At 46.1% G+C, this 27,013-nt stretch overlaps 1 protein-coding gene across 5 annotated transcripts in view; it reads right to left on the minus strand.

Moving 5' to 3' along the window:
• The window catches only part of dnmbp (dynamin binding protein), a 102,660-nt gene that overhangs the window by 65,969 nt on the left and 9,678 nt on the right, over positions 1–27,013 (minus strand). For 2 of the 5 annotated variants that reach the window (XM_048550758.2, XM_059653011.1), the window contains exons 2-3: positions 6,643–6,793; positions 3,477–3,599 (exon numbers count right to left, since the gene is read on the minus strand). In XM_048550758.2, the coding sequence (XP_048406715.1) occupies positions 3,477–3,599; positions 6,643–6,787 (268 nt within the window). In that variant the 5' untranslated portion in view covers positions 6,788–6,793. Of the gene's footprint in view, positions 1–3,476; positions 3,600–6,642; positions 6,794–7,603; positions 7,630–21,009; positions 21,111–23,723; positions 23,795–27,013 lie in introns of those variants that run through there. The other 3 variants (XM_048550760.2, XM_048550759.2, XM_059653012.1) reach the window with 3 other exon arrangements.

The raw sequence follows: 27,013 nt of genomic DNA on the forward strand, positions 1-27,013 counted from the left end.
TTGCTTCCCTAACCAGTCACATCTCTGAAGCTCTTCGGAGCTCAGGCCAAAGATCATAAACCGGGAGCGATTACCTGTTTTTCCTCTCTCCACAGATGCTGCCTGACCTACTGAACATTATCCAGGTTACTTGTTAAAATCTTTTAAACAGGGGTGGGTACAAGAGAGGTACATCAGGGGCAAAAAAGAAATGTTGCTGGAAAACTTCAGCAGGTCTAGCAACATCTGTGAAGGAAAAAAAAACAAGAGTTAAAGTTTCAGACCATTCCTCAGAACTAGACCGAAGACATTAACTCTTGTTTTTTTTCTTTCACAGATGCTGCCAGACCTGCTGAGCTTCTCTAGCAACTTTGTTTTTGTTCCTGATACACAGCTTCTGCAGTTCCTTTGGTTTTTATTTAGGTACTTCAGGGGTCCTGGTCTGCAGTGGACCTAATGAACTTGGGTTTGGTTGGAGGGGTCAGGCTTAGGGCCTGGACCACAAACAGCACTGGGGCCTGCAACATATGACCTGGTCTCTTTGTGCAAAATTCTGTGTCCGTGCATGTGTGCACATCATCACTCACGCCTGTGCGAGAGTGTGATGGTATGAGCGTGTGCAGGAGTGCGTGATCACGTACCTGACAGAAACAGGTTAAGTCAGGTTAAATTGTACGGCTGAGAATTCATAGAATCCCTACAGTATGGAAACAGGTCCTTCGGGCCAACAAATCCACACTGATCCTCAGAGCATCCCACCCAACCCGTCCCCCTGTAACCTACCCAATCTACAGATCCCTGTACACCACGGGCAATTTAGCACGGCCAATCCACTGTGCCTGCACATCTTTGGACTATGGGAGGAAACCGGAGCACCTGGAGGAAACCTGCACAGACACGGGGAGAATGTGCAAACTCCACACAGACAGTCGCCGAGGCTGGAATTGAACCCTGATCCCTGATGCTGAGAGGCAAGAGTGCTAACCACTGATCTATCACACTGTGAGAAGACTTCAAGTCTTGAGAGAATCTACAAGAGGGGATGGGTTTCAGGAGAGGGTAGTGAGCCTGAGATGAGAGGACAATACTAGAATTAATATGGAGACCAAAAGATTTGGTGGGGGAGAAGGGTGTTTCACATGTGATTGCATCTGTGTCAGGAATTCAGCTTCATCAGGGTGGAGGGAAACTGATCAGCCCCAGGGTGTACAGCAAATTAGATAAACCTATAATGAAAATATTGGAAGACATCAAGAAATCAGTTAAAGCTGGGGTGAGGCAGACAATGGGTGATCTAATCATTGTCAGAGTTTTACAGCACAACATAAAGGCCCTTCAGCACATCCTGTCTGTTTTGATCATCAAGCTTCATGGATTCTAACCAAATAAAAAAAAACACAAGAGCTGTGGATGCTGGAAATCAGAAAGCAAAACAAACATTACTGGAAACGCACATCAGGTCCGACAAACATCCGTAGGGAGAAATCAGAGTTACTGTTCCGGTCCAGTGACCCTTCCCTCAGAACAGTTTGATTCTAACCTGGCTGTGGTTCTGGAATCATCGATTCTAATCCTAGTTCCCAGCATTTTGGACTGTCTGTTACCTTGTATGCTATGGCTTTTTAAGAGATCATCTAAATATTTTTTAAAGCGCTCGTGGGCTCTCGCCTCTACTACCCTTTCATTCATTGACTTCCGAAAACCCACCACACTCGGGGCTAAATAATTCTTCCTGCAATCCCCTCTAAACCTCCTGCCGCTCACCTCAAAACATTAGTGATCCATCCACTGAAGGGGAAAACAGTTTCTTCCCACCTACACCGTCTGTGCCCCTCTGGGCTTGGCAACTCAATTGGACCCCACCCCAGCTTCCTCGGCTCTGCCTATCCAGCCTCTCTTCAAATCGGCTGGTGGTGTAGCAGACGACAAGGGGGATTAGATTGGGTGGATGGAGAGAAGCTAGTTCCCTTGGCAGGGTGTGCAGAACAAGAAGAAACTTGCTGTAAAATTTGAGCCAGAGCAGTTCTGGAGAGTATCCAGGAAGATTCCAAGAAACAAAAATAAAAACAAAAATTGCTGGAGGAGCTCAGCAGATGCTGCCAGACCTGTTGAGCTTTTCCAGCAATTTCTGCTTTTCTTTCTGATTTATAGCATCCACAGTTCTTTCGGTTTTTATTAAGATTTCAAAGTGTATTTCTTCACACAAAAAAGAGGAAACGATATCTGGAAGTCTCCTTCCAAATGAAGGTGGGGAATTCTGGGCTTTAAATTAGATCTTTCAAGGCCGGGTTTAAGAGTTTGCGTTGTCTTTTTTTAAAAATTGGGCAGGGGAGCAAATGCAACAATAGAACAGGTTTGAGGGGCTGACGGTCATCTCTATATGCTGTAGGTTAAATGATTACTGCCAGACCCTGGTCCATTTACTCATTGGCCTCTGATCCAGTTAGTAACATTTGGCATTGTTCCCTTGCCTCTGTGAAAGAATGGTCATGTAGGTGGAGGAATGTAGCAACAGAAATGAGTTGTAACCTCGGCCCTGTGTTTAGGGATCACACGACGACTGAACTGGCCTTTGAGCAATGCCAAAGCTGGGTGGGGGTCAGCCGGGGGCTGTCTGACCACAATGGGGTCTGTGTCTCTGATAGCACCCAAGTGATGCCAAGTTCTTTCAATTACAAAACAAACCCACTGCAGAATGGGGCCTCAGCTATACATTCAAACAAAAACAAACATAATGAAAGGCTGATGAAAAAGACACCTCCCTTACACAGTGATTCAGAAAAAAAAAGTAGCCTTCCGACACGGTTTCACAGAGTTTTGAATCATTGCGGGGAACAGCTTGGCGTCATTCTTGCTGAACGTCCCTTGTGTTGGCCGAGAAATGGATCATGGGATTGACGAATGTCCCGTCCTCTGAACTCAGTGGGTGGCACACTCACCTGTGAGTCACACAGCCACCAGCTCAAAAACGCCCACACTCAGGGCTCCAGCACAAAGCTCCCAGTTGAGGCTTCCAGCGCGTGACTGAGGGAATGCAGAATGGTCATATTCTGCTCATCTTATGGGACATTACACCGAGGCCCAATCTACCCGCTTACAGGGTGACACAAGATCCCATGACTTCGACTTCATAGGAGAGTGGGAGCATTCCCAAGCATTTTGCCAAATAATCATCCCTCAACATTCCAACTTATAATGCTCTATCTTTGGTGGCCGAGCCTTCAGATCTGGAATACCTCGTGTAAATCACTCTTCCTCCCGAAGATATTTTTTATTTTAAAAAGGGTCTTTCCAGCCAGGCCTCCATGCGCCTGTCCACATTCTCTCAAATTGTTGGGATCAGAGAGAAGGGCCTTTAAGTCGATGATAAAGCACTACATAAAATTGTAACCTGCCACTGTTGCCACCTTTAGCCCATGTTATAATCAATGCAGATATTCCTGACCGAAGGGTGTTAAAGTTCTCTCCGAAATAACTTGAAATGTCACGACACTCACCACGGCGGAGAGACAGGTCACTGCTGGTGGCAGCGACAAAGTCATTGATGCAAACACACAGCCTCTCCCCTAGTTTGGTGTTCGGAATGGAGACAGCTTCCACAAAACTGCTGGGGAACTGCCCTAGAGGGGGTGGGGTGAGGGACAAGAGAGAGAGAGAGAGAGAGAGAGCCAGAGAGGCCACCATCACGTGAAACATAAACTTGTTCTCGCGCGCACAACATGCAGTACACCATCTGCCCAAATCGCTGACAGAGGAGTCCAAAGTTGAAGGAGATACCTGTCCAACTGCACGTGGGGTTTAGGCCCAAACCGAGGGCGGGCAGAAAAGGGGGAACAAAACGCAAACCAAAGAAGGGTCACCAAACCCTGAAATGCTAACCGATTTTTCTCCACAGGTGCTGCCAGAGCCTGCTGAAATTTTCTGCTTTTTGCCGTTGTTTTAAAAAAGTGTTAACTGACACGGTCTGGGGACTGAATCCAGAACCAAGAAGGTTCATAGCCCTAACCATGAGGCTAAGCCAGTCCCAGGAAACAAAAATGAAAAGGCGGGATATTCTGATGAAAAGCAGGATAAAGGGCAATGGGGAGCAGACAGGAAAGGGGAGTGGGGAGCAGACAGGAAAGGGGAGTGGAGACCAGGAGAAGCTCATCACTATGGTGTGAGATGGCAGAGTGGTTCAATGGGGTGAACTGCCTACTCCCGCTTCAAACTGCTGTGCTCCTATGTTGTAAAACAGACGCGGTCCAAAGCTGTATTAATTCACCTCTTATAGTTAAGAATGCAATGACCCTAGTGTTATTTCTGTCCTGGGATTGTTTGATGGGGATAGGGCAGTGAGAGCTTTACTGTTTTTTTTAAAAAGGGAAAAGTAATGAGTTTTATTTTCAAGTTAAAAGAGTAAAGGGAGCTTTACTCTGTTGTGCTGTCCTTCTCCAGACATAGGGACAACGTCAGGGGCTTCACTTTCAGCTTAAAAGAACAGAGGGAACTTTACATTTAGTTCAAACAGCGGAGGGAGTTTGGCTCTGTACTTAACCCTGTGCTCTCCCTGCCTGGGGAGTGTTTGATGGGGTGACATGGAGGGAAGGTTATTTTCCATTTCTTTTCAGTTTTAAGGAAAAAAAGGAGTAGAGAGCTTTACTCTGTATCTAACCCCATGGACGTCCCATTTCAGGGAGTGTTTGATGGGGACAGTGTTGAGGGACATTCACTTTCTGTTTGAAAAAGTTGGAGCTTTGCTTTGTGTCTAGCCCCAGGCAGTTCCTTTCCTGAGGATTTCTGAAGGGGACAGTATTGAGGGAGCTTTACTCTCTACCTAACCATGTGCTGTGCTGTTTCTATCCTGAGAGTTTTTTTTTTGATGGGGACAGTGTCAAGGGAGCTTACTTTCAGTTTAAAAGAGTAGAGTGTTTTACTTTGTCTCTAACCTTGTGCTGTCCCTGTCCTGGGAAGTCTCAAAAAGGGGCAATGTAAAAACACCTTTACGCTGTATTTAACCCTGTGCTGTCCCTGTCTTGAGAGTCATGGATACGGACATGTCAAGTGAGTTTTACTTTCACTTTAAAAGTATAGAGAAAATTTTACTTTCAGATTGAAAGTGTAGAGAGGGCTTTACTCTGTATCAAATCTTGTGCTATCTCTCTCCAGGGACGGTTTGGTGACAGCTTTAAGCAAGATTCACTTTCACTTTGAGAGAGTAAACTTTGTTGCGTACCTAACTTTTGGCTGGGCCCGTCCTGGGAATCCCCAATGCCACACACTAGTAATGATAATTACCAATATCAAAGAGCAGATTTCAAGGGCTGAGAGATGACAGTGTAGAGCTGGAGGAACACAGCATCAGAGGAGTAGGAAAACTGACGTTTTGGATCAGTGCCCTTCTTCTGAAATGGGTCGATATTTGTTCTGTTTCACCCCCCCGCCTCAAGGCCGTGAGGAAACACAGGCTCACCGAATCACACACGAGGAACAAAAAAAAAACGCCAAGGAGCAGCTTTTATCTGAACACATCAGGATTCCAATAGATTGCCTTCGCCCATTCAAAGTACCGCTACCAGGGGCAGTAACGGGAGGACTCAGAGCTTGAATTGTCTGTAGTTCAGTGAGTCAGTCAGGTTCTACGTGAGTAGGAAATTGCAGGTTTCCCTCAGCACATAACCTTTACATCAGTTCACAATCTGTCGATGCAGGATGTGGAGGTGTTGGATGGGGTGGAGGTGTGAAGGGTGGGGAAAGAGAAAGAGAAATGTTGGTTCAGCCACTCCATCTTTTTTGTTCTGTCTTGGGTTCTCCGCATTGTTGGCTGGACCAGTTCTTAGTTGTCTGTCCCTAGTTACCCCTGGAAAGGTGGCGAGCTGCCTTCAACTGCTGCAGGGACACCCATGATGACATCAAGCAGGGAATTCTGGGATTTTGACCCAGCAACGGTGGCATATTTCCAAGCCACGATGGCAAGTGGCTGGGAGGGGAACTTGCAGGGGGTGGTGCTTCCATGTATCTGCTGCCCTTGGCCTTCTAGATGGTTTGGAAAGTGCTGTCTAAGGAGCCTTGGAGAGTTTCTGCAGTGCATCCTGTAGATCATTCGCACAGCTTTTACCAAGCACTCATGGAGGAGAGTGTGGATTCTTCTGGAGGTGGTGCTAATCAATCAGGCTGCTTTTACTTGGATGTGTCAAGTGTTGTTGGAGGCTGCACTCATCCAGGCAAGTGGGAACTATTCCATCACACTCCTGACTTGTGCCTTGTAGGTGGTGGACAGGCTTCCGGGAGACGGGAGGGGAGTTACTCACTGCAGGATTCCAAACCTCTGGCATGTTCCTGTAGCCACAGTATGTATATGGACGATTGAGTTTAGTTTGTGGTTAATGGTGACCCCAGGATGTGGATAGTTGGGGATTTATTGGATGTCGAGGGATAACGGCTGGAGATGGCCACTGCCTGGCACTTAGTGAATATTTAGGTCGGATGTAGGGAAATGTTGAGAGGAAGGCTGGTTGTGATGCATTTGTATGAGGGAAGAGGACTGAGGGTCTGAACGGGGCAGAAGAACTACTCCTGTCTCAAATAAATGAAAAAAACAGCAGAGGTGGTGAGCAATGGAGGGGGGCGGTTGGGTCAAGATCAAGGAGGTGGGGGAGAAGCTGCTTAACCAATTATGCTTACCAGTCACACCGTCTTTCTTCCCTAGTAGCCAGAACTCATCAAGCACACTCAACACTTCAATGACATCACCCGCAAATATAGGCAGCTCCTCTGAGACACTGGGCAGGAAATCGAAGACCACTCGGACCAGGGAGCCTGGTTCCATCACAGACTGCAACACAACAAAACCTACATCAATTCCAGAAAGTCGCACAGCAGGTCACACAGAGACTACAGGAGGTTCAATATTCCCTCGCAATCAAAAAGGTCTCAGATCTGACATGACTGAACCCTAATAACAGGGGCAGAGCGTGTGATAGAGAAAGAGACAAAACAGACAGCAAGGAGAGACATATACATGTGGGAGGAAAAAAAAGATAATTCTCTTCAACAATTCTCGTGTTGACGCCCATCAGCACATCCCAAATCCCTGTGCAGCCAATGACGTACTTTCGCCTTGTGTTCTCTATTGTGATGGAAAAACAAGGCAAGTATTTTGTGCACAGCAAGATCCCACAATCTGCCAGGCAATGGCGGTGTCCAGGTGGTCTGTTTCAATGACGCTGGCTGAGGGATAAGTATTAGCCAGCACACCTGGGAGCACTCCTCCGCCTTTGTATGGGATTTTAGTGACAGAATACATCACATTCCTGAGAGCGAGACAGGGCAGTTTCCCACAGCATAGTCTGGCAACGATATCCAGTACAGAGGGCAGCATTCAGCACTGGTTTCTGACGTGGGGGAATAACGGTGTTCCTGGGGAGGGGGTGGTGGGGGTGAAGAATTGAAGGTGCACCCCCACTGTGGGGAGGGTGGTGCAAGAGGACAAGAGACGAGTGCTCTCCACCATGGGGAGCGCAGTGTCAGCTTTTTTTTTGGCAGTGTTTCCAATGTTGTAAGTTATATCTTAGACCATAGCACTGTTCCAGCCTCAGAGCTGCCAGGACAGGAACTCTCAGCTCTGCAAAACGCACTCACTGACCCAGCTTCCTGCTCCAGTCCACGGGAGTTACTGAGCTGACAACACACCAAACAGGACGATACTCTGTCAGAGGATGCACTGTCTTCCTCCCAGGGGGCCGTACTGGCGACAGATTGCTTGGCAATTCTTCTGAAACCTTCTTTCTCGATTATTAGCTTTATATTTAACCCATTCCAATCCTGGCCACCCCATCAATCCAGGTTCTCTCTCTCTCTCTCTCTCACATATCCTGACCCAGTCTGTCCATCTTCCCCTCAAACCCCACCTTTCAGAGGCAGACCTGTGCGGCGGGGGTGGAGGTCAGTCAGGGATTACACAAATGACCGGGGTTAAGGGTAAACATAAAGTCAACATACTCCTACCAGCCCATAAGGGTGCTCCCTCTCATTACAGAGGGATGGTGGTTTAACCTGAGGGTCACCATGCCCCAGCCAAGGGGAAGTGGTTGAGAAGCAGAGTACGTCGTGGTAACCTCAGCCAGTGCAGGAATTGAACCAAAAAAAAAACTGTTGGCATCACACTGTATTGCAAACCAGCCATTCAGGCCTGCTGAACATCTGTGACATTCAAACTGTGGCGAGGGTATGCAGCTGGACTACAGGCAGATGGACACACACACACCCCTCAGTCAGATTCACAGCATCTGCAGTGCTGACACACACAAAACAAACAGCTATCAACAGGAAAGCTAGCTGCGCCAATCTGTCGCACTCAGCCCAGCGAGCAGAACCAAGTGGCCTGCCCCTATCTGCCAGTACATTACAATTTAAGCTCTGCTTCACGGACCCCCAAGGAATCTCGGAATTGTTAGAACACAGGTGGTGATGGTTCAACTCGCCCTCTCCCAAGGGGCAACAAATATGCTGCACCTCCCTTCACCTTATCCCCACATTCCTCCTAAAAGCTATTTGAAATATTTAGAAAAACCTGGAAAATCTTACAACAGAGGAAGGCCATCCAGTCCATCATGACTGACCCATCCTTCCTCCAGCTACTTTCCAACAGGTTACAGCCCTTCTGGTTTCTGCCTTGACTACTCTTTCAGGCAGTGACTTCTACACTGATCACCGCAATGCTTCTGTCGATGATTGACCCATCTGCTCAGGTAAACAGGACCTTGCCATTCACACTGTCCGACCTCTCCTCAGCCTCCTCCATTCCACACAGAGCCACCTCAGCCTGTACAAACATTCCTTGCAGCTACCATTTTCCAGTTCTGGCAACATCTCTGAAAATCTCCTCTGTCCCGTCTCCACTGCAATTACATCCTCTCTGCTGAGGAGGACCACAACTACGGAGTACTCATGTTGTGGCCAATCTAATGATTCCATACAACCTTGGGAAGGCAACAGCCTAGTGATATTTATGCTAGACTACTCATGCAGAAACTCAGTCAATGTGCTCGGGACCCAGGTTTAATTCCTACCATGGCAAATATGGAACTTAAATTCAAGAGAAAAAAATGGAATTAAAAGGTCTAATGGTGACCATGAAGCCATTATTGATTGTCAGGAAAACCCCATCTGGCACATTAATATCCTTTAGGGAGGACAAACAGCCATCTTTACTTGGTCTGGCCTACATGTGACTCCAGAGCCTAGCTGCCCTCTGGGCAATTAGCAATGATCTGGCCATGAGATGCCTGCATCCCATGAGTAAATTAAAAACAATAACCTCCTTCTCTTTAAGTCTACACCTTGGCTAATAAGGGGAGGATTTGACTTACCTTGCACACAATGTTATTGACCTGTCCTACCAACTTCAGGCATCATAGAACTAAAGAATCATAGAATCCTTACAATGTGGAAGCAGGCCATTTGGCCCATTGAATCCACACTACCTTTCTAAAGAGCATCCTACCCAGACCCACGCCTCTTACCCTATCCCTGTAACACAGCAGTCCCCATGACCAATCCACCTAGCCTATACAAAATCCCGCACAAGGACTGTGCGAAACATTACCCAGGCCAAACTGTAAGAAAACTGACGATATGGATGCATGAAACCAACTAGCCACCATGAGACACAACTAATTCTCACTTGTCTCACTACACACAGACAACGAGGGATATGAATTCGACTGGGCCAACACATCCCTACTCGCACAAGCCAATCACAGAGACACGCCAGGGAATTCCCAGAGGCCTGGTATTCCAACTGGAACCCCATCCACAAACGCATGGAATTTGATCCTGTGTTCAGCCACTGAGAAACAAAACTAAGTGATATTAAACACCTCAGCAAACCAAGGCATATAAACAAAAGTGGGACAGAACACCAACATGTCACTGGAGCACACTGACGATGTCACCTAGCAGGGAGACGAAACGTTTGCAACCAAACCCACCGGCTTGGCAAGCACATCTACAGTCTCAGGCTGCACATCACTGGACACTATGGGGCAATTTAGCACGGCCATTGCACCTAACCCTGCACATCTCTGGGCTGTGGGAGGAAACTGGAGCACCCAGAGGAAACCCACACACAGAGGTGGTAAGACTGTGCAAACTCCACACAGATACAGTCACCGTAAGCTGGAATTGAACCCAGGTCCATGGTGCTGCGAGCCAGCAGTGCTCAACACTGAGTTACCATGCTGTGGACATTTAAGGTCCTTGCAGGATGATCTTCCTACTGTGGACATTCGTTGCAAAATTCCTCAATACTTCTATGTTCTAATACCTTACCCTATTCTGTTCATTCCTGTGTCTTGTCTGGCCTCCCCAAATGCATCACCTCAGGTCCCTCTGGGTTGAATTCTATTTGCCCCTTTTCCACCCACCTGAAAAATCCATACCTTCTTACTGTTACAAAACTTCAACATTCATTCTTGAGAACTTGGGTTCTGGTGGAGGAGAAAAGGGTTTGAGGTTTTCAGTTCTGTGAAACTCTGTCTCGATTTCTCTCAAAAGATCAGAAAGTCATTCTGAGCAGAGTTCAGAATAGCCTTTACGGGAGGTTCGATGATTTCAGCTAACCGGCTGGGGATATAGTCACTGAGCTGTTTGCTTCCTTATGTTTTTCGTCCACAAAAGAGAGGAGGCAAAAATAGATTCAAAAAGAAGAAAAAACACAGGTATGTAAGAGCAAAGGCGCTGTGTTAGCAGATGCCAAACATTCAGGGCTGTGGAGGTGGCTGGAGCTATGTGTATGTTAGAGAGATCAAAGTTCTGGAATCAGAAGGCTGTTGAGGTGTCAGAGAGGACAATGTCCTCCAAAGCTGTTGAAAATGAGTTAAGGGAATCTATGTCACATAATAGCGAGCTGAGCTAGCCTCAAGATCTCGGCGATAACTGAGGAAAACAGCATTGATTGGATGCATAGCAGCTTGTCAAAAGCTAACCTATTACAGTAGGGTCAGCTGAGCACAAAGCTTTAGTGTGGAGTTGGAATGTCTGTCAGGGTATTGCTGGGAGAAAAGGGAACACCATTTGGTTCATCAAGTCTGCTCCACTGATCATGGCTGATATGTTTCTCAACCCATTCTCCTGCCTTCACCTTGTAACCCTTGACCCCCCTTACTAATCAAGAACTTATCTCCGTCTTAAACATACTCAATATCTGGCCTCCAGTGTTCTGCACCAATAAATGCTACACCCTCTGGCTGAAAAAAATCATCTCCATTCTAAACAGTTACCCCTTTGCTCGGAGGCTATGCCCTTTTTCTCTCCTACTAGTGGAAACATCTTCACCATGCAAATTCTATTCAGGTCTCTCAGCATTCTTTAAGTTTCATTCAAATCCTCTCAGAGCCCCACCCCTCCAAGCTCTATCAAGCACAGATCCAGAGTCTTCAATCGCTCCTCATACGACAAGCCCTTTATTTCCAAATGCATTCTTGTAAACTTCTTATGCCAGCATAGCCTTCCTCAGATACGGGACACAACTGCTTTCTACGTTCCACATGCAGTCTGACCACAGCCTTGTAGAGCTTCAGCAGTACATCTCTGCTCTTATATTCCAGCCCTTTTGAAATGAATGCTCACATTGCATTTGCTTTCCTAACCGCTAGCCGAACCAGCAGGTTAACCTTATCGAGGATCCTGAATCAGGACTGTGATCACTTTGTGCTTCAGATTTCCAAAGCCTTTCCCTATTTAGCAAGTAGTCTACAACTCTATTCTTCCTCCTAAAATGCATAATCTTACACTTTCCCACATTGTGCCCCATCTGCCACTTCTTTGTCCACTCTCCTAACCTATCCAAATCCTTTTGAAGCCTCCCTACCTCAAAACTAATCTGTCCCCCCACCTATCTTTGTATCACCTTCAAACTTAGCAACAATGCCCTCAGTTCCTTCATCCGGATCATTAACATACAACATGAATAGTTCTGGTCCTAGTACAGGCCGCCATCCTGAAAAAAACCCTTTAATCTCACTCTCTACCATCTGCCTGCCAGCCAATCCTCTGGGGCATAACAGTAACTTAACCCTAACATAACAGACTCTTTTCTGATTGAGCAGCCTGCTGTGCAGCATCTTGTCAAAGGCCTTCTGGAAATCCAAACATATCACACCCGCTGGTTCTCCTTTGCCTAACCTGCTTGTTACCTCAAAGACTTCTACTAGATTTGTCAACATGACTTCCCCTTGATGAAGCTGTGCTGACTCAGCCCTATTTTACCATGCACTTGTAGATAGTCTGCAATTTCATCCTTAATAGTGGACTCAAATCTTACCCACAACCAAGACAAGGCTAATTAGCCTGTAATTTCCCTCCTCCTGCGCCTCTCCCTTCTGAAACGGGTGTTATTATTTGTCATTTTGCAGCCCTCTGGGACCCTCCCTAACTCCAGTGATTCCCGAAAGATCACCACCGATGCCTCTACAATCTCCATCAGCTATCTCCTATAGAACTCTGGGGTACAGTCCATCTGGTTCGGGTGATTTATTCACCTTCGGACCTTTAACTTCCCCAGCACCTTCTCCTTAGTGATGGCCACTACACTCACCTCTCCCTGGATTCCCTTGAAGTTTGGTACACTGCCGGTATCTTCCGCCCTGAAGATTGATGCAGTGTACCTAATCAGTTCCTCCACAATTTCTTGATGACTGATTAGTACTTTTCCAGTGGTCAAATGTATACTCCTGCCTCTCGTGTACCCTTTGGATATCTAATAAAAAAACGCCTGCAATCTTCTCTGATAATACTGGTGAGCTTACCCTCCTATTTCATCTGCTTCCGACACTCCCAGCCCCCACCACATTGCTTTAACAGTTATCCTCTGATAGTTTTTAAAAAGCCTTCCCATTAATCTTCACGACATTGAAAGCTTTATTTTTCACTTGATGCTGTCGCAGACCTCCCTTGTCAGCCATGGTTCCCTCACCCTCCCCTTAGTATCTTTCTTCCTTGAGATGAATTTCTGCTGTGCCTCGCGAATTTCACTCAGAAACCATGGTCATTGCTGCTCCACCATCTTCCCTGCTAGGCTCCCCTTCCAACCAACTTTGGGCAGCTCCTCCCTCACGTCTCTGCCGTTACTTGTACTAATTACAGTACTGTGGCATGCACGCGTGTGCGTCTCTCTCAAACTGCACAGTGAATGAGATCATACTACGGTCGCTGTCCCCTAGGGGTTCTTTCACCTTAAGCTTTCTAATCAAGTCTGCCTGATTACACACCACTAAATCCAGAACTGCTTGTCCCCTGAAGGGGTGTACTACACGCAGCTCCAGAACAAAACATCTTGTAGCCATTCCATGAATTCCTTTTCTTGGGCTCTGCTACCAACCTAATTTTGGGGAAGGGAAGCTATACATAATTCCCAGAACAGATTTTCCTTTTCGGTTCCACATCTCTACCCAGATTCTACACCTTCTGATCTATATCGCTTCTTGCTATCAATTTAATTTGATTTCATTTCTTACTTAAAAAAGGGGAAAGCCTGTCCCCCTCTGGCCATCGGTTAGTCCTTTTGATAGGAAGTGCATCCATGGACAAATAGTTCCCAGCCCTGATCCCCTTGCAGCCATGTCCATGTGATACCCACAACATTGAAATTATCTGGTACAAATTAGTGCGACAAACTCATTTACCATGTCGCACATGCTGCGTAACTTTATTGGTGCTGCACTGACTGCCCCTTTTCTGCGGTTCCGGAAGTCAGATTCCCAATCCTTTCCATACTGTGTCTTATTACTAGTTCTGCATTCTAAAAACCTCTGCTGAGCCCTTCTCTCTCAACTCGTTTAAAGCCCTTATGACCATCTTATTTAGCACTTCCAGTGATCCTGGTCCCAGATCAGTTTAGGGGGAGCCCATAATCTTTCGTTCGAATTTTTGCAATGGGATCATTCCAATAGTCCTGATCTAGTACAGTATAGTTTGTGTTTCTCTTTTGTATCATAACTTAAGCTCTTTTCTCAAAAAAAAGTATATTGGCAACCTTTTGTAAACGTGTCCAGCGAGTGACCATCATGGAAAACAAAGAAAATTAAAACTCATGGTCTGTCAGGTCAGCTCTCGCCGTGGAATTGGACCTGTCCAGTATTACCGTCAGCTGGAATCCTAACACTGCAGTTTGCAGCTATTTTCACCCACACAAGGCTAAACATTTTGATCATGCACTTAAATCATTAAAGCAGGGGGGCCTGACTGCACTCTGCAAAACCCTTTGGGATCAGCCTTTCAAATCTCAAACAATCGTCAACAATTACCCATTGTTTCCCACTAATGAGGCAATTACATTTTCAGCTGGCTACGTTCCCCTGGATTCCATGGCATGACATTTTGTTTTAAACCAAGCTGTAATGTGCACATCATCAAAAGTCTTGCTAAACCCCATGTGAGCCACATCAATTGCACTAAACTCATCAATCCTCTTGTTATTTCCTCAAAAGATTTAATCAAGTTAGTCACAGACAAAGACAATCATCTCTTTCCAATTCAGTGCTGACTGTCCTTGACTAATCCAAGACTGAGATAGTGGCAGATTATTGTTACTCTTGGATTGATAAACTTGCTCACTACAAACATGAGACTGACTGGCCTGTGATGATTCACTCGATCCTCGCTCCATTCTTAAAAAAAAGGTACAACATCAGCAAATCACCAACCCTTTAACACCACACTCCACTGTAGCAACCTCCCACCCCACCCTGACAATCTCTTGAAGACACAGCTCCTTCATGAAACGGGAAAACCACACAGATCTTCCCACTGTGTCTCCAGCTCCCAGAATAGCCTAGCTCAGGCGCTACAATCGCCCACTGACTGACCTAAATCAAAGCAGCCTCATCAATGCAAGAACCAGATCTCTTGACCGCTCAGCTTGTGAGTGAAATAGTAATTAGGACAGACTGTATTGTTAATAGATTGAAGTTGGGAGTGTTCTCCTCTCAGAGGTGATCAAGAGGAGATTTGAGATTTGACAGAGGTTTTCAAAAGTGGAGTGAAGTGGGAAAAACAGTTCCTCAGAATCCCTACAGTGTGGAAAGAGGCCGTTAGGCCCATCAAATCCACAATGGCCTTCAGAGCATCTCACCCAGACTCATCCCCCCAGTAATCTACACATCCCTGCATATTATGGGAAATTTAGCACAGCCAATGCACCCAGCCTGCACATCTTTGGACTGAGAGATGAAACCAGAGCTCCTGGAGAAACCCCACACAGACGTGGGGTGAATGTACAAACTCCACACAGACAGTTGCCCAAGGTTGTGGGGGGGGGGGGGGGGGGGGGGGGGGTGGAGGAAATTAAACCCAGGTCCCTGGTGCTGTGAGGCTGCAGTGCTAACTAACCACTGGGCCACCGTGCATTCCTGCTTGTTTTAAAAAAAAGAGAGAATGAGGTGGCATTGGTCTAAAGTGATGTGGAAATGAAACAGGAGTGATGAGGGAGGGGACAAAAAAAGGGACAGTTAACCACTCCACATAGCGAGTAGTTAAGGTGTGGAATGCACTACCAGGAAACGTGGAGGAAAGTTCAATTGAGGCATTCAAGAGGGATTGATGATTATTTGGATTGAAATAATGTGCAAGGTTATGGGGAGAAAACAGGAGATTGGCACCAGGCAATGAGGCTTGTTTGTCAAGCCAACGCAGGCATGATGGGCCAAATGCCTCCTTTTGTGTGACTACACTCCAATGATTCCTTGTTTAATCTCTGCTTTGTATGGAGCTAGTTGACCTGACTGTTATGACTGAGCTGGGTCAAAACAACCACTAGTGTTAAGTGTCTTACAAATGACTTCACAGTCTCCATCTCCTCGACCGCATCCCAGCCTACAACCCAGCAAGGTCTCTGCTCGTCCAATTCTAGCTTCCTCCACATCCTGAAGTTTTGTTACTCCACATCTGTATCTTCATTTGCCTGAGGCTCCAAACTCTGGATTTCACTCCCTAAGCACCTTTCTCTCTCTCTCATCCCTTAAAACTTCTTGAAAAATAACACATTTACCACTGTGTCTCAAAGTTTGTTTGATAACTCTCCTGTGAAGCATTTCATGATATGCTACTGCACTAAAAAGACAATACATAAATGCCAACTGTCACAATCAGGTTTTTACTGGATAACTGGCAAGGGTGGGACTGGTGTCAGTGAGAGATCAGTCCAAAGTTGGAGCAGTGTGCAACATCTAGGAGAAGCATGGCTGTAGCTAACTAAGGTTCTACAATAGCACCTTCTGAACCCATGGTCACTACCATTTAGAAGGGCAAAAACAGCAGGTACATGGGAACACCTCCTGCTCGCTCTCCAAGGTGCTCACCATCCTAACTTGAAACAATGTTCCTTCAGTGTACCTGGGTCAACGACATGAAACTGCCTTCATAAACAGCTCTGTGGGTCTGCTTACACCCCAAGGATACAACAGACGTTCAAGTGTCAACAGGCATTCAAGGCAACATTCTCAAGGGCAACTAGTGATAGAATTTGTTGCCTATTTGTTCTTGGCAAGAGTGTGTGTCATTGACAAGATGAGGGGTGGGAAAGAGAGAAATAGAGAATGCGTTTGACAGAGAAAGCATTCTTGAACTGATTTTTAGATTTTTTTGCCATATGTTGCCAAGAAACAAGAATTTGTTTAGTTGAAGCTTATAACTCAAACCATATTCACATTGCAATAGGGCAACTCAACCCTAGTGGACAGAGCACGAACAGCCCAGGAAATCTCACTGATTCCGCTTTGGGGAGCTTCCATTGTCACCACCTTCTGCTGGGAGACTGCAAACGGTTAACGTCATTGTCCATTTGTACCTTGTTGGTAGATGCCTAGACAGGAACGGGTAGGTGGGGGTGGGGGTGGGAGAAGTGGAAGGGTATAGCTAGTAGGAGTTCTGTTTATTTAGGACAGAAATCCTGGAAATGGTGGGGCACAGGCTGGCTAAACCTGCAGATCATGGTCTGATCCTAAAGAAAGATTAAAAAAGGAAGAATTCTTCAATTTGAGATATGGAATAATATCCAGAGGTACACCGTGTGAAAATAGCATTTCCCTAACAAACGACAGACTGGAGAATCATGTCTGGGCAAACGAAGGTGGGGGGGGGGGGAATAAAGTAAAAATGAACTTTTTTTTTCTTTCCGACACTGAATCTCACTTGGAATGGCATTCAAGCTGGCAGGGGAGCTGGGTGTGAGTCAGTGCTTACATGTGAATCAGTGAAAAGCGATGGAGGAGTTCGAGCAGTGATGTCAGTGCACAAATCATCTCCTCAAACATTGACATTTACTGGACCAACTCTCCACACCCAACTCACATTCCACCAATTCCCTGCTGCATTCCGTTTCATAAGCTGGTTGGAAAAACAATATTCCTCTATCCCAGTCATTGGGGAAACATTGACACACTATCACTTTGAACTGTGCTAGTTCAAAAAGTGTGCTCAGCCCTGTTAACAGCAGCAAGGGAGGGAATACTTGAAGAGGCTTTCACAACCCCTGGACTTTCCGATGCACTCAGCCAATTAAATGAACATGAATAAGAGCAGATGTGGGCCTTTCGATCCCTTGGACCTGCTCTACCATTTAATGCATCGAGTTCCACATTCCCATCTACCCCTGATAACCCTCTTGTCATCTGCCTTGAATCTATCCACCATCACACCTCACTGCAGTAGAAATTAAGCCCCATTATTAACTTGTGATTACTTTGGGAATATTGATATCACAGCAAGCAAAGACCTCAGTTTACCTGTTGGATAGATCCCAGTTAACGGAGAACATGGATCAGGTTTTTGCTCCCAACAGGAGCTAAATGATTTTAAACAGAGGAAAACAAATTGTGAACTGTCGACATTTAACTAGAGCATTCAGAACAGATTTGCCAAGATGTTGTCAGGCTTAGAGAGTTTGGGTTAGTTATGGGAGAGGCTGGGACATTTTCTCCCCCCACCAGAGCGTAGGAGGTTGAGGGGTGACTTCATAGAGGTTCATAAAATATCAGAGGTGTAGATAGGATGAATGGCTGGTATCTTTTTCCTAGGGTGGGGGATTTCAAGACTGGGTGGGCAAATTTTTTAAGGTGAGAGGAAAAGAATTTAAAATAGACATGAGGGGCAACGTTTTTGGTTTACGAGTGTGGTTTGTGTGGGGAATGAACCTCCAGAGGAAGTGGTGGACGTAGGTACAGGTACAGGTACAATATTTAACAGACATTTGGGATAAGTTTGTGAAGCAGAAACATTTGGAGGGAGAAGCACACAATGGGTCAGGCAGCAGAGGAACAGGAAAGTCAACATTTCGGGTTTATATCCTTCATCAGGGTGAAACATCAGCTTTTCTGCTCCTCTGATGCTGCCTGACTTGCTGTAGTCCTCCAGCTCCACATTGTATTGACTCCGACTCCAGCGCCGGCAGTTTTTACAACCTCCAATGTCTGGAGGGATATGGGCCAAGCACAAGCAGGTGGGGCTAGTTTAGTTTGGGATTATGGTTAGCATGGACTGAAGAGTCGTTTCCATGCTGTATGACTCTAACTCCCTCTTCTAAAGCACCTCTACACACTATTTTTAAAATCAGTGTTGCAGGTGGTGATGAAAATGAAATCTATGGTACTAACACAATGACCCCAGTCCTCAGGATTCAATGCAGTGTTCTGTTCCTTCCATTTCAGTTCACAATCAAAAATGCAGGAAAATAAAACTGACTACTTCTGTCTTAAAAATATTCGAAGGCATCACTTCCACTGTCAAAGAATCCCAAAGTTGCACAGGCCTCAAAAAAAAAAGTTCTCATCTCTATCCTGAAAGGCTGACCACTCATTCTAAAACCGTGCGCTCCTCATTCTGGACAGACCCGCAAGGAAAAACACCCACCTTGCCAGAAACTTTCAGGATCTTAAGCACTTCAATACAAATAACAAAAGTCACGCTTCTAAATTCTAGGGGAAACCATCTTAGCCCACCTAATCCTTCCTCATAAGGCAATACATTTATTCCAAAATATGAAATCGAGGAGTTGAAAGATACAAGAGGAATTAAACATCAAAGGACGTTATGCTTCAATTCTGCAGGGAATTGATGAGATTATATCTCAAATGCTCTGATAAACAAAATAAAGAAATGTGGATGCTGGAAACTTGTAACAAAAGAGAAATTGCTGGACAAACTCTGCAGGTCTAGCAGCATCTGTGGAGGGGGAAAATAAGAAGAGTCAATACTGAGTTCAGTGACTGTTCTTCAGGACTAACAATGCTGCCAGATCTGCTGTGTTTCCTCCAGCAAGTTCTCTTTTTGTTACAAGTTTCCAGCATCCACATTTCTTTATTTTGTTTATCACAGCATTTGAGATATAATCTCATCAATTCCCTGCAGAATTGAAGCATAACATCCTTTGATGTTTAATTCCTCTTGTATCTTTCAACTTCTTGAATTTTAAATGTTGCACCTGTTATAACATTCTGGCAGCTAATTAATGCATAACATGATTTTATAAGCAGCACTGTAAAATGAGTGGATCATTGGTTTTGTCCCAAGATGTTGACAGAAGTAAATTGCTGGAGTAGTGCCTGAGCCTACAATCTTTGACTCAGAAGGGAGTGTATAACAACTGACAGTCTGTCACACAAACCAGCTTTCCATCCGTTGACTCCAACTGTACTTTCCCCTGCCTCAGGAAAGCCGCCAGCATTATCAAAGACCCCTGTCACCCTGGTCATATTCCCTTGCACACGCTTCAGTTGAGCAGAAGATATGAAAACTTGAATACATGTACAAAGATTCGAGAACAGTTTCTTCCCCACTTATCGGATTTTTGAACAGACCTCTTAAACGTTAATCTCTCTCCACCTTCTGTGGATGTAACACTGTATCCTGCACTATTCTATGACCTGATGCACATTGTACCATACAGTCTGTATAGTATGCAAAACAACACTTTTCCCTGTATCTCAGTATATGTGACAACAATAAATCAAACTTGAACTCCAACAGAGTGAACCACATCCCAACTACATAGTGCTCAGGGAATCTTCAAAATCCATCTAATCCCTTTGACGATGCAGCACTCCCTCAGTTCTGGGCCCGGATGTATTTACAAATCCAGCTCTTGGGACAGAATTCAAACCTACAATCTTGTGACTTGTTAATTTTAAAAAAAATTCACAGGACGAGGGCATCACTGACCAGTATTTAATGCCCTTCACACTGGGGAGAGTGGAGGAGAGCTGCTTTTTTGAACCACTGCAATTCCATTTGTAGTGGCAGTGGTCACGGCTTTGGAAGGTGCTGCTAAAGGAACCTTGGTGAGTTGCTGCAGCGCATCTTCTAGGTAGTTGCTGCATCAGTGAGGGAGGATGTGAATGAAGATGATGGTGGCCAATGGGAAGCCAATCATTACCGTGAGTGTCACACAGCAAGCGTCGCATTTAACGTCAAGATGGCCAAGTTTCAAAGCGAAAGCAAGACTTAAATGGTGCTTGTTCCTTCCAACTCTTGGAAGGAAAGCAATTAACTTCTCCATGGCCTCAAGTGGCATTTATTGACACCTTGTGCCAATGAGACTCAAATAATAAAATTCTACTCTTGCACTGCAGCACTAAGATTCCTCAAACAGCACCTTCTAAACCCATAACCCCTTCCATCTAGAAGGACAAGGGCAGCAGATACACGGGAACACCACCACCTCCAAGTTCCCCGCCAAGCCACTCACCATCCTGACTTGAAGATAATGTCACCATTCCTTTTGGTGTCAGTGGGTCAAAATCCTGGAATTCTCTCCCCAATGTCATGATAGATGTTGCAACAGCACACGGGACTGCAGTAGTTCAGGAAGGCAGCTCACCACCATCTTGACAGCCACTGGGAACGGGCAATAAATGCTGGCCAGCCGGTGATACCCACGTCCCATTAAGGAATGAAAGAACCTTGTTACCAAACCAAAGCCCAGGAGCCTGACAAGTTGCTACATCCTCTATTAAGAGCGCAGAGCGAATAACATAAATCAAACCTCAAAGCTAGTACCTTTCTGCTCCACTCCAGCAATTCTAGCCTCTTGTGTCATTCCAATTTCAGTAACTCCACCATTGGCAGTGCTGATCGTGCCCCCAGGTCTGGAAATTCCATCTTAAACTTTCTCCTCCTTAGTTCAGCAAATCACTCATCGGCTTGGTGTTAAATTTTTTGTCGGATTTACGTTGTTGCGAAGGACGTGGTACAGCATTAAAGGGGCTATCTAAAAGGAGGGTAGTAGTTGTTCTTGCTGTAGCTCAGCAGATTCGTACAGGGAGCGCACAAATTCCCTGGGCCCGTCTGGGAGCTGCGTCCCTCTGACAGCCGACAACCAGACAGACAGTCTCCATTTGTCTGTGAGCACTCAGACAGCATGGAAGTAGGTCTTCCAGTGCCGAGCATGTTTCCGAAACTGAAGTAGTTGGATTTGCCTGCTCTTGTCAATTTAGAGAGTTGATCCCATATCCCTCTGAACCCTTCCTATTTATGAACCTATCCAGGTGCCTTTTAAAAGCTATAAAATTGTACCAGTACCCACCAGTTCACTCCATATGTGCACTACCTTGTGTGTGAAAAAGTCGCCCCTCAGGTCCCTTTCAATTTAAAAACTATGCTCTAATTTTGGTCTCCCCTCTACCCTAGGGAAAAGACCTTTGCTATTCACCTTATCTATCCCCCTCAGTATTTTATAAACCTCTATTCGGTCACCCTGCAACCTCCAATGGTCCAGGAAAAGAAGTCCCAGTCTATCCAGCCTCTCCTCCTAACTCAAACCCTCAAGTCCACGCAAAGTCCTTCTATATCCTTTCTGCATCCTTTCCAGTTTAGTAACATCCTTCCTACCGAAGGATGACCAGAATTGTACACAGAGTATTCCAATAGTGGCCCCATGTAAACTGCCCAGTGCTGATACAGCCTCGCTCCTCTGCTGACGTTAAGGCTGAGCTTGAGAAACAAAAGGGAATGCCCAAATGCTTTGGTGCTTACTCACCGTGGCCCAGGGGGACTCAGCAGGCCAGGAGGGCACATAGCTGTCTCGAGTTTGCAGCCACTGGCAGTAAATTGATGTTGAAATCTCACTGTTAACCTGGAGGGAGGAGCTCGTCAGTGAACTGTCAACCAGCCACCCAGGGTGAGGGTCGGGGGGAGAAAGAAAACAGCAAACAGTTCACTGGCTGCCTGATCTCATCTGGGCTGAGTTATCACAACCGTGCTCCTATTACAGTCTCTGTTCTTTTAGCTACAGCTATAACAAAAAAACAAAACAGGTCTCCCGCTTTCCCTGTCGCCTTCCAAAGTGTTGACTCCACGCCAAGGCAAGGACCATTGCTGTCCTCCATCCTGGGCATTGCGCCGTGAGCGTGTCAGCAACTAAACACAGAAAAATAGAAAATAGCAGCTGTAGGCCATTTGGCCCCAAGAGCCCGTTCTAAAGTTCAATACAGTTAAGGCTGATCATCCAACTCAGCGCCTCGTTCCTGCTTTCTGTGCATACGTTTCGATTCCTTCAGCACTAAAAGCTACTTCTAATTCCTACTTGAAAACGATGTTTGCAGCTCAAGCACTTTCTGAGACAGAGTGTTCAACCACTCTCTGGACGAAGAAATTTCTCATCTAAAGTGGCCTAGCCTGTATCCTTGTGCTGCAGCCCCCACTGGGACCAACACAGTGAGGCTGGCTGCTGTACCAGAGGCCTATGTGTACTCACACCTGTACATCCATGCTCTCTGGACAGAGAGACTTGCAGCCAGTTTTCCACTCACTAACCAGGCAAAAAAGAAACAACGTGCCACGAACCTCTCAGGGGCAAGGATTGGACACAGATCGCACTCACCTCTAATGCCAGCCTCCTGATTCAAGCACTCTCACCTCGGAGCAAATGGGTCACTGCTCCTGGTCCCGCACCACAGAAAGTGGAATGCAAAATCTAGACCGATGTTCTAATTCAGCACTGAGGAATAGCAGCCCCTGCTATTTTTTGCATGGCACAATTAACTACAGCCCCGTGGTCACTGTTTTAAACAAAGAACAGGGGGAGATCTCCTTGCTGCATTCAGCCAAAATCTATTCACAAACAAAAACAATTTAAAACACAGGTCATCCAGTCCTTATCAGACTGCTCAGAAAGGCAGAAATTGCTGGAAGAGCACAACAAATCCAGGACCATCTGCGAAGTGTAATCAATTAGAGTTCACATTTCAGCTCCTCAGAACAGTTCTGAGCAAGGGTCACCAGACCCAAAACTCTGACTTTCTCTCCACAGATCCTGCCAGGCCTGCTCAGCTTTTCCAGGAACTTCTGATTTTGTTTCTGATTTATAGTGCCTGCAGTTCTTTCGGTTCTTACTAAATTGCTGTTTGTGGGAGTTTACAGTGGGCAAACATACCCAAGGTGCCATTCAGCTCACCAAAGGAGCAACGTTTAATTGGCTTGGGCGACAGTGCAAGAGAGAAGGAAAGGGATAATGAGGGAAAATTCAAACAGGAGAAAATTAAAGTAAGGGAGGAAAGGAGATAGAGGGAGTGTGTGAGAGAGAGGCGTGGAGAAGAAAATAAAAAAAAAGAGATTAACAAAAAGAGAAAAATGGAAGATCAATGATTAGAGAAAGACAGAGGCAAGAGAAAAAGCGAACAATTGAGAGAGAGAGACACACACACAGAGACACGGGAAAAGAGAGCGAGGAGAGATAATTGTGAGGAGTTTCTGGCTCCTGACCATTCACCTACCCCTGTATCAAGGTGGGGCTTGTCCAGATTGAGCCTGAACTGCAATGTCTACCACACTGGAGAGAGCTTTCTGAACAACGCAGCTCGGTTCAGAGAGGAGGCAACACTTGGGCAAAAGATATGCACCACAGGAGGGCAGAGACTACAGCGTAGCAGAGACACATTGGCCAAAAACACAAAGAGGGAGACAGGAGCAGGGCTCCAGCTGCCGGGAGGCGTAGCTTCCTGTTAACTTGGTTGTAAAACACAGACGTGCCCCAACAAGTAACCGGCTCCAACCCTCTCTATTCACATTCCCAAAACGTCCAGCTCTCAACTGTCCGCTGTCACAGGCCCACAGTGAGAACTTTCACAATATATAGCACTTTTAACAGGGCAAGAAATGTGCAAAGGCGTTTCACAGAAGCATCAACAAAAAAAAAGTACCACAGGAGACATCTGGATAGGGGGCTGAAAGCTCAGACAATGAGGTAGATTTTAAGAAGTATCTTAACGATTGGTGGTGGCAGGGGGGAGGGAGGAGAGAAAGAGAGAGGCAAGGGGTAGACACTCAGACAGTTAGAAAGGGAATTCCAGAGTTTGGGACTCAGGACTCAGAGGTATCAAAGTTGGGAGTGTTCAAGAGTCCAGAATTGGAGGGAGAAACAGAGATCTTGCAAGATTGATTTTCCTTCATGACATGACAGAGACAGACAAATTGAAGAGCAAGGCCATAAAGGGATTTGTCAATGGGGAGGCCTAATAGTATCATCACGAGACTGTTAATCGAGAGACCCAGGTAATGGTCTGGGGATCCAAGCTCAAATCCCACCAGACCTGGGATTAAGAACTGAATGATGACTGTGGCTCCATTGTCGATCATCAGAAAATCCCATCTGGTTCACTAATGTTTCCAAGATAGTAGGAACTGCAGATGCTGGAGAATCTGAGATAACAAGGTATAGAGCTGGATGAACACAGCAGGCCAAGCAGCATCAGAGGAGCAGGAAAGCTGACGTTTCGGGCCTAGACCCTTCTTCAGAAATGCTGACATTTCAGGTTATCTCAGGTTCACTAATGTCCTTTAGGGAAGGAAACTGCCATCCTCACCCAGTCTGGCCTACATGTAACTCCAGACCCACAGCAATGTGGTTGACTCTGAACAGCCCTCTGGACAATTAGGGATGGGCAATAAATGCTGCCTAGCCAGCGATGCCCCTCATCCCATGAATCAGTAAAGAAATTTGTAAGTGAGGAAGGAGAATTCTAAAACCAAAATGCTGTTTTAGGAGAGGTCGATGAAAGTCAGCCAGCACAGAATGGTGGTGGTGAACAAGATGTTGTAAGTTGGGGCAGTAGGAGACTGCAAGTTTTGAGGTTGACAGACACTATAAAGTGGAACACGAGCAAAGAGGGCACTGGATTAGACAGGCCTGGAGGCCAAAGGCACACTGAGGGATTCAGTAGCAGATGAACCCCATTCTTTAAAAACAGTATTTTTCTTTTATAATGAAGATGGAAGGAGGCAGCCTCAGTGAGGACAGGAAGGGGAGCTGGAAGCCTGAAGCTAAATAAAATGTTATGGTGGGTTTGAGAGGGGACAACATGAGTAAGCTTTCTTCTTTCAAAACCTGATTAACGATCTGAAAGGACACAAAGTGCATTCACTAATAACTTTCAAGAGCAACTTGAATAAACAACTGGAAAGAAAGAAACTTGGAAAGGCAAGGGGAAACTGTGAGGGGGTCAGAGGGGGAAAAGTGAGAATATCTGGGGCTCCAAAGAGCCATCACTGGAATATGGACTGAATGGTCACCTTCTGTGCTATGACTCCTGGCATCCTGCAAATCCAGGGCAAGGGGTACAAAGTTGATTGCTGTGTGTTACGAACACGCTGGAAGTTGAGAAGACTGGAATAGTTGAACAAGACGGTGAGTAAATGTTTGAAGACAGCTTGCAGAGAGAGTGGGAAGCCTGTGCTACGAGCAAAACAATAAGCAGGATTTGGCGAGCCCTCCGCAAACTGGGACTGGGACAGATACAGCTCTCTCTCTCGGACGTCACTTCATCTGGCTTGCATTAGAAAGCAGAGGAAGCTCTATTTTGAAACAAGAATTATTCAGCACTGCTGCCTCTCAGCAATTCCATTCAGAGTTTACTTCCCCCTCACTGACCTCAGCAGAGCTGGGCTTTGATTCACTGCTTCCTTCCCACCACCCCCAAACAACCCACCAGGAAAATGGGACATTTGACACACCCTCTCTCTCACTCTTCCCCCCACCCCCCCCCCACCACCCCCAACCCCTCTTCCCTGGGTGCCAGACCCCTGCTGTGGTTGGGTGGGTAACCGGGCCTGGCAGCCTTTCCCCAAACCTCTCCTGATGTTTAAATACAAGACCAAGTAGTAAGCACCGATTGTCTGTTCAACTGCAACAGGCTTCACTTTAAAGACCAGTACCCTTTCTTCACACATATACAGACTCAGACTTGAGCCTGGGGGTTGTGCTAATCTTGCCCACTTTGCTGGAGAGTGGGCACAAAATGACAACCCCCCCCCCCCCCCCCCCCCGCCCAAAACACACCGCATTTAGCAGCTTGCCATAACTTGTTAAAACTGTTTCGGACAGAACAAACACTAATTCTGAGAGATGGTGGCTACTGGAGCCTGCAACTCAAAGCCGTCACACGTCCGTGTGAAGGGGCCCCTTGCTGATTCTGCTCCCTCCCTCTCAGCTCAGGGCATGCCCAGACACCTGACTGTACAATTCACAGTCCTATCTGATTAACTAGAGGCCTAGTCTGCTCTCCCTGGCCACAGGATCATAGAACAGAGGACAGGCTCTGCAGACTGTCGAGTCTGCACCCACTCACATTTCAACTATTTTTAAAAAGGTTGAAGTTTCCCTCTTCCAATACAGTGCATTCTAGATTCACATCACCCTCTCGGTGAAACATTTTTACTCAAGTCCCATCTAAACATCTTGTTTTTCCCTTTAAAATTATGTCCCCTTAACTAAGGGGAACACTGCTTCATATGCACCCGGTCCAAGCCTCTCAATCTGATACACCTCTATCAGGTCACCTCTCAGCCTTCTCTGTGCTAAAGAAAATAGCCCAGTAAACATAGAAGATCCCACAGTACTGCTGGAAGAACAGGAGAGCTCTCCCTGGTGTCTTGGCCAATATCTATCCCTCAAACAAACATTCTCTGGTCATGGTCACACTGTTGTTTGTGTGAGTTCGCTGTGCATTCACTGACAGCCTCATTTTATGTTACAAAAATAACCATGCCCCTAAAAGCACTCCATTAC

The sequence above is a fragment of the Stegostoma tigrinum genome, chromosome 20 (assembly GCF_030684315.1).
Source record: "Stegostoma tigrinum isolate sSteTig4 chromosome 20, sSteTig4.hap1, whole genome shotgun sequence".
NCBI lineage: Eukaryota > Metazoa > Chordata > Chondrichthyes > Orectolobiformes > Stegostomatidae > Stegostoma > Stegostoma tigrinum.